General features: G+C 53.1%; 1 protein-coding gene across 1 annotated transcript in view; it reads right to left on the reverse strand.

The window, feature by feature from the left end:
- Nucleotides 1-13801, reverse strand: part of SKI (SKI proto-oncogene) — an 89530-nt gene continuing 75729 nt past the window's right edge. Inside the window, 7 exon segments of the mRNA XM_029962456.1 lie at nucleotides 1-235; nucleotides 1476-1523; nucleotides 1525-1704; nucleotides 3706-4007; nucleotides 4473-4723; nucleotides 5723-5838; nucleotides 6316-6441. Coding sequence (XP_029818316.1) covers nucleotides 47-235; nucleotides 1476-1523; nucleotides 1525-1704; nucleotides 3706-4007; nucleotides 4473-4723; nucleotides 5723-5838; nucleotides 6316-6441 — 1212 coding nt within the window. The 3' untranslated portion in view covers nucleotides 1-46.

A 13801-nucleotide genomic window follows, 5' to 3' on the forward strand; every position in this document is an offset into this window, starting at 1 on the left:
CCGCGCCCGCCCTGCGGCGCCGCTCCCGCCCTGCCCTGCCCGGGGCTCAGTTCTCCATGGGGCTCGAGGTGCTCTCGCTGCTGGGCTGGCTGCTCGACTTAGGCCACAGTTGTTCCTGAAGTTCCTTGACCACCTTCTCCAAGTGTTCCCGGGCCTCCCGCTCGTGCAGGAGGTCGGCGCGGAGCTGCTCCCGGTCGGCCTCGGCGTGCTGCAGCTTCACCTGCAGGTCCTCGATCTGGGGGCAGAGCAAACGGGGATGCCTCAGGAGCCTGCACTGCCCCACAGAGCTCTGCACAGGCTCAGAGGAGGGACAAAACCGTGCACTTCAGGGGTAAGACTATCAGGATTGAGGCAAGGAAGGAATTCCCTTTCCCATACTTTTTTCCCTGCAGGGGCTGCTGAGCTTTGAAACTTCCCAGTGACTCCAGCTCCAGCAAGGGAGGTGAAAGCCAGCAGAGTTAAGACACAGCCTAAGAATTCCTTAATGCAACAGAACTCTGGTCACTCCTTACACCATCACTTCTTGAGGCAGAAACAGCTCTGGCACAGCTGGAGGGCCTGGGGGGCTCAGGGGGCCGTGACAGGGCTGGAATCAAACACCAGGGGATGCTGCCAACCTGCCAGTCCTGGCTTCAGAAAAGATAAACCTGCAGAACATTAGGCTACTTGAGTTCTTTTTGAGGTGATTTTAGCCTTTTAGCTTGGGAAACCTCATTTATTCCTTCCCAAGGAGGGGATGTAGTAGGAGACTGAAATTCCCCGTTGTCACAGGCTCTGGAGCAGCCCCAGTGCCCGGCTGGACAGAGCTGGAGCACACCCAGCCCAGCCCAGGGGTTCACCTGCCCTGCTGGTGCCTGGGTTGTGTGCTCTGGGAACAGCCAGGCACGCCCAGGGCAGCAGCTCCCGGCGTGGCTCTGTTTAGTCTGGACACCCCTTATCAGTGAGACATCCTGTGATGCTGGAGAGGAAGCCCCACATCATTTCCTGCTCCTGCTCAGACGTGTCTCAGCAGCACAGGGGCCACTCCCCTTCCCGTTATCAGAGAGCCTCTGATTGCCAGGGCTCTGCTTTTCCTCTTCCCCTCCTCCCTTAAAGCCACCACACCAAATACCTGCAGCTCCCACCTGAGACCCAGCACTGGCTCCAAGGAGCCCCTGTGTCTGACAACACCCTGCCCAGCACCCCCCGCTCCCAGAGCTCCTCTGGCAGCAGCTCAATGTCCTCTGGGAGGCAGAGCCTGCCGAGGGTGACCCGTGTGTGGCAGGGCCGTGGGGGCGAGTTTGAACTCGAGGAGTTTAAGTCGGTCCCTGTGCCCCGTTTTTGGGAGTTCTGCCCTTTCCTGACGTGCTTTCCCCCCGGGCTGTCCCTGGGAGGGCAGTGGAGCCGCGCCCTGGCAGGGACAGGGACAGGACAGGGACAGGGACAGGGACAGGGCACAGGGACAGGGAGGGCTGTCCCAGCTCGGGGGGCCTCACTGGCCGAGACTTGCTCGGGCGCCCCGCCTCGCAGCCCTTGTCGCACACGGCGGATCTGCCGCGGCCTGCTCCCAGCTCCCCGCTGCAGCCGCACCCGCGACTGCGTCGCCTCCTTCATCTTCTTCTCGTTCTCGGCCCGCAGGCGCTCGATCTCCTTCCGCAGGTTGCGCTTGGCCTCGGTGGCTTCCCGCAGCTTCTCCTTCTTGGCCACCCTCAGGAACTCCAGCTCCTGGGCACAGAGGAGGGAGGTGTGAGCAGGGGGAGCAGAGCCCTGGGATCCAAACCCCATCCCCACCTCCCGCCGGCCGGGACCGAGGCAGCTCGGGGCTGAACCCCGCTCTGACCCTCGGACAAGCTCTTTTCCTTTAAATCCTCCGGGGTTCCTGCACTCCAGCCCCCCTGAAGTCCTGGATAACAAAAAGCTCGAGGGTGCAGCCACGTTTTGCTTTGTCAAGCAGAATGGCTGCGACCATCTGGGCCTGAATAAAGATGAAGTGCTGTTGGAGAGAGCTCCCAGCAACGTGCTCTGCTCCGGCTCCCCCCCAACTGCAAAGCCCGGGCTGGAACTGGAGGCACTGGAGATGCACAACATGGTAAGTGCAGGTTGTGAGTGTCCTTTGTGTCCAGCAAAGCTCAAGAGGGAAGTTCACAACCAGCAGCAGCTCCATTGGACCAAATCCCCCAAAAATCCACTTAAGGCAAGTTCAAAACACAAACTGTGTGTGTTTTCTAACCCTGGGTGCTGTGGGTGACTGGTGTGAGTCCCAAGTCTCCTGGCAACCAGCCCATGGACTGCCCTGTCACAACAGCTGGAGAACTCCAGGCTCCCTGGAGCTGAACTGAACCTGGGCACTGCCCTGGGCACTGCCCCTCCCACCATCCAGGATCTCAACAGGAGCTGCTGCCTTGGAATCTAAATCCATGGGAGAGGGATAAGGAACCTCAAGGTACACAGGAAGCAGCTCCTAAGCTGTTGAAGTCCACGTTCATCATGAGCACAGGGCTGTGGCTCACAGGTCTGTCTCCTAAATGGTTAAATTAGAAACTGAGGATCTTTCTTCCCCAGCAGCAGCATTTCCTCCCTGTCCAGCCCCGGTTTCTGTGCAGTAACAGTGCAGGCAGGGCATGGGAAATGCACTCTGACAATCTCACTTCCCAGCCAGGCCATTGTTAGCACAGCCCTGCCTCTGGAAGGGCACACAGAGCCTGGAAACACACACACATGGACCTTCTGGGACTGGGAACCCACAGCTTCCCAAAGGGAAAATGGTGCCCAGACACCCCTGACATGGGGAGAGACACTTAACACCTCACCACTCAATTCTGCTGCAGCAACTGCTTCCTGTAACTCCTGCTTTAAGTACCCACTATTTAGTTCAGATATTTAAATATTAGCTTTAAATATATATCACTTATAAAAGTTTACTTTTAAATACATAAAATAAAGCACAGATTTACTGAAACACCAGGGAATGAAGTGATTTGCTCAGGGTAACTAAGAACAAGCCAAAGAGCCCCAGTGCTGGTTTTGTGTCTCCCATGCTCCATATGCACCATCCCATGGATTTGTCCCAGCTTGGGAACAGCTCCACAGAATACTCAGAGAGGACACACAAATCTCCTGCCTTGGTTGTATCTTCTATTTCTCTGCACTAGTTCTGTCCCAGCCCCTTAAAAAACCAGTTCAGCCACCACTGGGCTCAGCTCATGGCCAGCACTGACCTGCAGCTCTGTCTGATCACTCTGCTACAACCCCTGTGTCCAGGATTTCCAGAAATAAGGAGCTGCTTCCCTGACTGAAGCCAGTGGGATGCCTGACAAAGACCTCAGTTCAGCTGTGGCCAAGCCCCAGGAACACCCTCCCTCAGCTGGGACATGGCAGGGTTTTCACAAAGCTTTTAAAACTCCAGCTAAAGCCTCCAGAAATGTTTCCTGTTCAGTGAGATGAAAACAAAATAAACTCTGCTGGACTAGGAGACTTTTTCAAGTAATGAAAAGATGTTGATTTTGGTAACCATGGACTTATAACCCAAGGAAAAACAGGTGGAAAGCTTAAAGGTGGAGGAATGGTCCCTGTGTTTTGGTTTCCTGGCTGGATTTACAAACAGAGCCCTGGCAAAGGCTGTTGCTATTTGGGATAAGTGAGGCAATTCCCTTTTCCCAGGAGGGTCCCCAGTGCCCCTGAGGAGCCCCCGAGCAGGGTAGGGCAGGGCAGGAGGGGAGGCAGTACCTGGTGCAGGCTGCGCTTGGCCTGCAGGGCCGCGTTCAGCTTCTCCTCCTGCTTCACCCTCATCTTCACCACCTCGTGCAGGAATTTCTCTTTGGCTTCTTTTGTGTCCAGGCCACTGTCCAGGGCCTGCCTGAGGTGCTCCAGCTCAGCTTCCAGGCCGCTGCTGTGGGAGTCAGGGTGTGCTGCCACCTCGTAGGAGCTGTTGACGGGCACGGGGGGCTGCATCCCAGGGGAGCTCATGTCCTTGGCAGAGCTGGATGAAGTGAAGGATGGGGAGGAGAGCGAGGATAAGGAGGAGGTGACTGGAAAACAGAAACATTGAAACATTCATTTAAAAATGTCTAAAATCAATACATGTATTATAGACAGCTCATACATAACTCATATTTAAGAGTTGGACTCGATGATCCTTGTGGGTCCCTTCCCACTCAGCATATTCTGAGATACATATTTTATATATATATACACATATTATATAGCTCAAAAGATGCTGAGGCCCTTTTATACAGACACTATCAATATTCAATTAAAAAAAAGAAGAAAGAAAATAAAACCTGGCTCGTTTTATACTGAGATACTTGAAATATGACACAAAGCAGCCCTGACTCAAGGGACCAACTCGCAATTTGTCTGAATTGTGACCGTGCAATTCACGTCACCATTGAGGCTTCGGGCTTCCAGAATTCCATTTGAACACCCAAAAAGCTGCACAGTGAAAGATCCAGCCCAAAGACAGCAAAACAAAGGCAGGTACGACCACCACTCACATTCTTCCCTGGTTTCTACTTCAATTTCTGCTTCCGACTCCTTGTCCTCCTCGGGGGCCGGGGCCGTGGCCTCGGGAGCAGCCACATGTTCCACGTGTTTCCTTTTCCTGGGCTGGGCAGAGCTCAGGGAGTCGCTGCCCCGGGACACCACGGTGGCACAGGGGGGGTTGCTCACGATCTTCTGCTGGGCTGGGGGGGCCAGGGCCACGTTGGGGGCCACGGCGCTCTCGAAGCTCTTGTAGGAGTAGAAGCTGGTTCAGAGCGGGAGGCAAAGGGAAGGAGAAGAGGGTCACATTCTCGGTTTTAGAATGCTTCCCAGGCCATGGGTGGCACTGGAATGATGGTGAGTTCACTGATCCACACCAGCTGAGAACCTGCTGTATCTCCAGCCCTGATTCACACCAGCTGAGAACCTGCACTTGTCAGTGTTTGCTCTCATTAAACCTGGAGAGGAGGGACAGGACACCCCGAGCACCCAGCTGGGAAGGGATCACATTCCCAGTGCCACGTATCCCAAGGGCACAAAAGGGATGGGACCTCCCAGAGCCTGCAAGTCACAGCACTGTCCCCTCCTGCTCCTGCACTGTTGCTTTGCCCAGCTGCACACTGCACTTGTGTCCATCCACAAACGTTCTGGGAGCTCAAACCAGCACTTCCCGAAGGAAAGCCATGGAGTGCCAGAGAGTCTTTGGTGTGTCTGTGATTTGGACACAGCACCCAAGTGCCCATGTGTAAACCAGAGGTGGAACAACCAACGCACCTGTGGTAAAGAGCAGCAGTACTGTAACATCAAATATGTAGGATTTTGCAAAAGGAAAAGCCAAGACTTTGTATCTTCCATTCAGCATCTCCTACACCACATGCCTTCAGTTATGTGTTAAAATTCCTCCTGGACCTGCTAAGGATGGAGCTGTGCTGGGAACACAGCCTCTGTCAGGGAGCTGCTGCAGGGCCCATGGAATGGATGGGAATGGATGGATGCTCCCTGACCACCTGCCTGACACAGTGACTCCACTGCCCTTAAATAAAAGCCCAAGAACTTCAGTGACTGTCCCCAGAGGGACCATCCCTTCCCCACAGCCTTTCCTTCCCATTTTCACAGCAGGTTTCACCCCAGAAAACCCATTTAATGAACACACAGACCACCAACACTTCTGGTTTCCCTTCTGCCAATCCCACCACTGATGGTGGTGCAGTGAGGTGACAAAGCCATCCCCCCAGAAGGAAGCTGCCCCTCCATGTGTCCTTACCTGTCCCGGATGAGGGCGGGGAGGTGGCCCGAGAGCTCCTTCTCGCCGGCCGACACCGCGGGGGACCAGGGCCGGAACGCCGAGAGCCGCTGCCGGGGGTGCACACACCCGATGCTCTGGGGACAGGAGTGACACCCACAGTCCTTCATGTCACAGCACGGGGACACCCAGGGCCACATCCCAGTCCCCAGGGCCACATCCCAGTCCCCAAGGCCACCCCACCGTCCCCACAACCACCCACCACGGCCAGGCCCTGCTCCCACCGGGAAAACCTCGCGTGTGTCCTGGGCCAACGAGTTCTGTGCAGGTCACAGGGACCACAAACAGCTCCTGAGTCCTGTAGGATTCCTGCACCTCAAAGGCAGGAGGGAATTCCTCACTCCCCTGTCCCAGTCCGGGTCAGTGGGCACTGGAGGGTGGCAGGGACACGGGGGGACAGTGCAGCTCAACGCTGACCAGGAGAAGGATGGAAATGGTGCTAATTTAGAAAACCTGGGCAGGTTGGTTCTCTTGTTTTCTCCTCATTTCCCCACTCCATGCAGTGATGCCATGTGCTAATTTGATCTTTCGATTACAAAATATTCAACAATCACCTTGTTGGATGAACTGGATAAGGACCGTAACCAACTGGACTGTTTCTCCTTCTCAGAAGAAGCTGGAGATTGGGAAGCAGAGTCATCTGTTTTGGGCTTTTTGGAAGCAGGAGGATCTGAAGAGACCTGAAACAAAGACAGGCAGGAAAACCCAAAGTCAGAATTCCTCACTTTGCAATCAGCTCAGAAACAGGTTATAAGGCAAAAGCCAAATTTGTATTTAAAAGGAAGAAACCTTGGGTGTTGTCCTGTAAGGCCAAACAAAGGAGTGAAAACAAGGGGCAGACACCAGCTGTGACATAACAGAGCTCATCCCGTCCCTCGGGATCCTCCAGGGCAGTGTGGAGGGTGCAGGAGACAGGGGCAGTGACCTGAGGGGGACACTGCACACAACTGTCGGCCCTTTATGATTTCTGTGTGCAGAAAGGTAAGTTTAATGTGGTTGCTGAACTGGAAAGATTATTTTAAACGAGAACAGACCAGACTTTGTTATTCTGTTTGCAGTGGTTGTTATGCCGATGACTTCACTACCCCACAGCTGCAGTGGATTCTGGGGGTGCTGCCAAGAGCTGCTTTGCCTTTTCCACAAGTGGCTCAGCTTGGCCCATAAATCATCCTCAAGCACAAGAAAGCCCTTTGGCAAGCAAACCCCCTTTCCTTCAACACTGTGAAGGAATAAAATTCCTATAGTCCCAGCGTGGCTTGCAAAAAAATTGGTAACTACTGGTTTAACTGGTGCTCTGGGGATCCCAGCGGGAAGCCCTGCCAGCACAAACACCTCCACGGGCAGGGAGGGAGAAGGTTCTGGACCCTGTGCTGCATCATGACCAGATATAATAAAAGAAACGTTCCACCTCCATTTCTGTCCCTCCTTCTGTCTTTTTGCAGCTCCAAACTCTCCACCTTTCCACATTCCCCTGCCCTGGCTCCCGGTGAGGTGGCAGAACCACGCTGCAGGAACTACTAAAGCCTCATTTTTGCATTAATTTTTTTCTTCCTTACACCCCTCTGTGGTCAAACAAGCATTGATACAGGTGGTAACATCCTGGGAGCCTGAAGTGCTCCAAACCCAGGTCTCCTGGTCAGTGATGGAAAGGGTCTCATTTGCCAACGTCCTGTGTTCTGAAAATCAGTCCCCTCCAGGCACCTTCAGCTGGGAACTCAGGGGCTGCTTCTCCAGGGGATTATTGAACCTTGTACCTGAGGAACTGTCCAAGGGCCCTTCTGCAGAGTCCCAACCCAGCAGCTCTGTAACTCCAGCCATCCCACCCCTTTGCACACCTTGATCAGGAGGAAATCACAGCCCCAAGTCCGTGCCCAGCCTGCAGCTCCCAGGGGAGCAGGGCAGGAGCCCGAGCTGTGGCTGCAGCCGTGGCTGCCCAGCTCCTGCCAGTCCCCCTGGCACACACCCACCCTGCCCAGCGTGCCCAGGAACGTCATCACACCGTGCCCAGAGGGCTCAGCACAACATTCCCTGGCACTCAGGGCAGAGCAGATGAGCAAGGATCCCACGGGGAGGGGGGGTGTGACCCCCAGTTACAACCAGCCCGTGCCAGAGCCAGATGCCAACTCCAAGGGATTTGCAGTGGATTCTTTGGGCACGGCCTCAGGCTTCCCCAGGGCCACTCAGACCCAGCTAGGAAAAGGCATTCCCACTCTGGAACACTTTCTGCAGAGCAGGACAATGCACTGGAGGAGGTTTGTTCCTGCTCTCGGAGATGCTGCCTGTGCAGAATCAGTGACAGCACGAGAAAGGTATTTGGCAAGTGCCCACTGATCCCAGCCCTATCCACTGGGGATGCTGAGCTGTGTGGGGAGGGGAGTCGGGGTGGAGGGTGGGGAGGAAGGGGGGCTTGGAATGGAAAAGGCAACAGGTGGCAGGACTCAGCACGGAGCCCGGCCCTCCCCCGGCCATCCGCCCGCAGGACATTCTGTGCCGGCCGGGTGGGACAGCCAGGGGACCATTCCCACCAGGACACTGGGGCCATCCCTGCTCCACACACTGGGGCCATCCCTGCTCCACACACTGGGGCCATCCCCGCTCGGGACACCACAGCACACAGGACACCCATCTCCAGGAGCAAGAGTCCATTCCCGAGAGGCTGCAGGGGAGATGTTCCAACAGAACGATCTCCTTTGCTCATCTCCAGCTTTCTCCACTCCCCCCCTTCCTTCCTCTCTAAATCCAGGCTGACACCAAGGGCCAGGAGGGCTCTGAGCACAAAACCTGTCAGCAGACCTGGGAAATGATCCTTAACCTCGTTGCCAGGAGCCCGTATTGATCTGGAAACGGGAGCTGCAGCTCAGGAGAAAGCAGTGAAGGAGATTTGTGCACAGGGGAAACAGGTCCCCCAGAGACATGGAAATGGGAGAGAAAAGGAGGTGCTAAGCAGGGCCTGCAGGGCTTTCTAACTTCAAGTCATCTCCCACCACGGGACTCCTGTATCCTGACAAACCAGAGCTGCCTGATGTGGTGCAGCCCAAAAAAGGGCTGCTGCCAATGTGGGTTTGGAGCTGCTGTGACACCTCCACCGCTGTCTCTCCACCCACTGTCCCATTGTGCTCACAAGGATCAGCTGCTGGCTGAGGCAGGAGCTGCCTCTTGGGAGCTGCTTCAAAACCCCTCCTTAGCAGTGTACAAAGGTAATAATTCCAGCAGCTTCCCCCCGGTCTGTGAAATACCGAGTCACTGCATGTTGATTTTAGTCAAGAAATGGAGGTTCCCCCTGAAACTCCTGACCCAGAACCACCCTTCTGGCCACAGCCCGGAGCCACTGGATTCCAATTTTGCAGGCTCTGACTCTCGAGGAGGCAGGAGGGAATTTGCTCTCAACTACAGGAAGATACTCAGATGTGGAACAAGACGAGTCACTGAACACAAAATCTCCTCTCCAGGTGACTCAGCCATTACATCCCACTCCAGGACAGATTCCAGGCACCAAGATACCCCACTCCAACACTCCTCTGGCCCCAGCAGCCAACAAACCTTGGTACTGGCTCAAATGGGGATGACTTGATTCCATTTCTTCTCTTTGCCAAATAACGAAACACACAGAGTTGCAAAAGAAATACTGAAAATCTGATGTAACTTTTTTGCCATCTTCACACATGATTTATGAAACCCTTGAACACAAACTCTGGGAGGCTGAAATAAGTATTTCCTGATTTCCTGCTCATTTTTTTTCTTCCATTGAAGGCAACTTAACAATCTGCTGTCAAATGGGCCCCGTGCTGGGCACACCCACTTGTGAATATACATTTTCTCCACTCCACAGCCACGAGAAACTTCAGGACACAAATGGGCCCAGAAACGCTGCAGGACACGTTTCCTTAAGCTTTGGGACTGCTGCTTTCTGAAGCAAACAAGTTTCAAGGAAAAACAGATACAGAGGGATTTACAAAGCTGCTAAAAAAAGATGTCAGGAGTCCAGTGCAGAGGGAGATTGGGGCCTGTGAATAATGTCAGCCATTTTAAGGCAAACCCAAATTAGGCGGCTCAGTTTGGCCTCCAGCCAACCAGGGCCACATTTGACATGTCAGATCAAATTTTCTACTTCAATTAAGTATTACAGTAACAGACCATGAGACCAGTGGAAAGAATTTCTGACACTCTCCCCCTCTCAGAAAGACAAACCATGCCCAGTGCTCTGCAGAACCAGCAGGTCTGGGCCGGGCACCCTAACGTGCAACTCTTCCTGCAACCACAACAGAAAATGGGCCCAGAAGAAATTCTGACATTTTAAGGTGTGGGAGTGCTCCCAGATATGATTCCTGGTGCCTGAACATCTACCCAAATACATCTCCTGAGGGAATTCACTTTCTTTTCCCTACTGGGCTGAGCAAAGGCTTCTGTTCCCTCCTCATCCTTGGCCCTGCTGTGCCCAAAAATGGGGCTGTGTCACGTGTGGGGCTGCACATGGCAGTGAAAACAGGGCTGCTTTTGCTTTGTTGAGAGTGAAAACATTACATGAAACAAGTTGAAAATGTTTAGGAGGCCTGCATGCCTGTGGAACTTTTAGCTTAGGAATATACTTCCAGAAATCAGCCCATCTCCAAACCCTGATCTACCCTCTGTCAGCAAAACCTCCCTGTAACTGGCTCTGAGTCTGGCACTGAATTCCAAGACCTCACTGCAAACACAGAGCTGGTGAATGGCCCATGTCTCTCTGTGCTGGTCCCTGTTCCCAGGCCAGCTGTGATGCTCTTCCACGGGGTGAGTGCAGGAATGGGAACTGCTGGCTCTGCTGCCCGGCCCCGGAGATGCAGCAGCTCTTCCTGCAGCTCCAGGAGCATCCGAGAGCCTGGGAGCAGGTGCAGGGACCCTCAGCTAAAGGGATGCTCTGCAGTGCTTGGATGAGGGCTGGGAATCCATCCCTAGGCCCTGTCCAGTCCTTTTGAGGATGGGAAACACGGACACCAGAGCAGCAGGAATCACGGCATCCCGTGTGGCATCCTTAGAAACTTCCAGGAGCACTTCCAGGGTCTGCTCCAGGGGCTCTTCCCAGTTTGCTGGTGACACAGAGCGGTGTCTGACACTGCTGAGCAGCAGATATAGGATGGGAAACACCCCGTGCCCATGTTTAAAGGGTGCTGGGACATTCAGCTCCTGCTCTTGCAGTGAAAGGATGCAAAGCCTCGTTTTAAGCCCAGGTCAGTCCCAGCTCTTCCTTCAGCAGCACCCAGGTCAGGCTTTCCAGGCTCCTGCTCCACAAGGATCTGTTATGTTACACAGCTCTGTACATGGTGTTTCAGAAGTGCCAAGGATTCAAAAGCTACTTCTGGAGGCTTCCAAGACCACGAAATTCCAGAACTCAGGAACTGAACTTGGAATTCTCCACGTGGCGCCTTCACGACTCGCGGGGCTGAGTCTCTCTAAGAACAGGCTGAGGAGAGAGGGTGTTCTGGCTGCCTTGAGGTTTCTTTCAGATCCCCAGTTCAAATCAAATTTAAAAATGCACAAAGGAGGCATCTTCCATGTGGGAAAGGGGCCCTTCATGCACATCCTTTAAGCCTCCAGGAGCACGTCGACGGGTGGCCAGAGCCCTTGCTTCCCAAAGCCTCTTTGTGACGCGGTCCAGAAGTGATTAATAAGGAATTAGAGGTCTCTGTAAGGACTGCACTTTCACGTGGATTAAAGGAATAAATATATTCAGGTACAGATTGAAAGCTGGGGAGGGTTGTCCCGATAATAAAACAAAGCTAAAAATAAAGCTGTGCCACGGAGCTGTAAGAAGATTTACTGCTTGTCTCCTGCAGGCATTCAAAAGAGAGAAAACCCACCACACTGCAGTGTCACTGCCAGGGAGCGTATGGAGCATTTGTTTTATTTTTCTTTTTCTTACAATTTTGGTTCCATTGGGCAGGAATCCAGGCTTCCCATCTTCCCATTTTTCGCTGCTCTGGTGGAAGCACAAAGCTCTCGTTTTACCCTGTCATTTTGGGACGTGTGATTACGGGAAGTATTTGCTTTCTATTCCTGCCTTCACAGCACATGTTGGCTGCCAGTGTGTCCCCCCAGTCTGACCCGTGGGGAATCTTCACAAACCACACTGGAGAGCAGAGCTGGGGAAAAATCCCTCCTGGAGCTGCCCCTGCCTGTGGAAGAGCCTCGAGGGCTCCCTTTGCCTCCTCCTGAGGGGTCTCCTGCCTGTGCAAGGCTCTGATTTCCCCTCCCTGCTGCAGAGCAAACACACCTTCCCAGCTGGCCCAGAAGAACTCCAGGAAAAGGGGTAATGGCTCTGTCAGTCCATCTAAAAAACTGGGAGCTGAGTTTTTCTCACACCTGTGCAAAAATCTTTAATTTCTATGGAAACACATCCAAAATTTGCAACAGAAGAAGTGAAAAGAGACTGGACTGTTTTATTTCAGACACCATCTCAGCTTAAAGCAAAGTCCTATGAGTCCCCTTTGATGAATTCATCTTGCACAGGCAAATTGGAATTATTTTCTAGAACACTCTGCACAGCCCCTGGCATAAGTCATCATCCACTTGCAAAGCTCCTTGGCTAGCATAAAAGAGAGAAAAAAACCTTTTCTCTCCTGTCTCAGTATTTCTTTCCTTTTATTCTTTTAGCACAAAAATTAGGCCAGATGACATCTGATGACTGCACTTATCCTTGGGAGCAAACACTGACACAGTTCTAGTGAGCTCTGCAGGAGCAAACCCAGCAACCACCTCCCAGGCAGACCCCAGACCCACAAACTGCATTTGGAAACGGAGGGAAGAAAGGCAAACCTCACCCCTTTTCTATTTCTCACAGACTGGTGAAGCTTCTGGGATCCTCTGGGACTTCACTGCAACTTGTGACCTTTTTCCCAAGTCCAGTCTCAGTGAAGTTGGGACATCACGAGGATGCAGCTCGTGCTGGAAACTTGCACTGACAAAAAATGCCCACCTGGCTGTTTAATCCCTGATCTCAACAACAATTCTTTTAATTCACTGTCCTCCTTGTACATCTATCACACAAAATCCTTCTCTGATATAGATCTCATCCTATAAACCCATAAAACTCTCTGCATCTCCTACAATGACTTTTTAACAGCCATTCTCTGGGTCTCAAAAGTCTATGAATCTTCAGTGGTGGCTCAACACAACCAGTTTTTCCTGTGTAAAGTGATTTTGGTCCCTGTGCCAGGGACCAGCACGAGCACAAACCCACCGTGGGGAGAAGCCCCTGCACGGATGGGAACACTGGGATAAGCCAGAAACAAAGTGAAAGCCACGTGTGAAAGTGGCTGTCAGAGCTCCCCCAGCTCCAGTGTGACACCCCTCAAATAAAGCACCCCCTGATCCTTTGGCTTCTTCTTTTAAAGCAGCATCTGAAAGGAGCTGATCATTTGTTACACCATGTACTTGCCTTTTGGCTCTTGGCTCATGCCACTGGAAGTCTCTTTTCCACTGGCTAAGAGTCTGTTTTGCCCTTCCAGTGGAAACTAAAAGTTGCAGCTTGAAAAGAATTCCCTGCCCTGTGGTTTGAAACAAAACAAAACAGTTCAACTCACACTTCCCAGCGTCTGAGCAGAGCCAGGGCTGGAGAGCAGCACAAACCAGGTCAGAGGGGCTGAGCAGAAAGAATGGCCCCTTTTCCTTGGGTCGTTTTTCTTGGCAGCAGCTGCCTGGGAACTCTGGGATGCCCTGTCAGTACCAGGGGAAGGAGGGAGACCGAGGAAAACAACTGGGATCTGCACTGCACACACGGGGATGGGCGTTCCAGGGAAAGAGGGAGCGTGTTTGGCAGTGGGGAGGAACCAAGGGGGGGAGTGATGCCATCAGATTCATCAAGGAGAACCAAAATTTCCTCTGTGACCAGATTTGCTTTGCCCAGTTGCCGCTGAATTGTTTGTGAGGTCACAGTCCTGGGCATTAAAAAGCCATTTGTGGACACAGTTCTCTCCTCACATTTTCTGTGCAGGGCAACCAAGGCCCTCCTGCTGTAACTGCACTGAAGTTCCAGCTCCAAACTCTGAGGCATCTGTTCCTGTGCTA

The sequence above is a fragment of the Manacus vitellinus genome, unplaced genomic scaffold, assembly GCF_001715985.3.
Source record: "Manacus vitellinus isolate BGI_N305 unplaced genomic scaffold, ASM171598v3 scaffold_46_pilon, whole genome shotgun sequence".
In the NCBI taxonomy this organism is placed as follows: domain Eukaryota; kingdom Metazoa; phylum Chordata; class Aves; order Passeriformes; family Pipridae; genus Manacus; species Manacus vitellinus.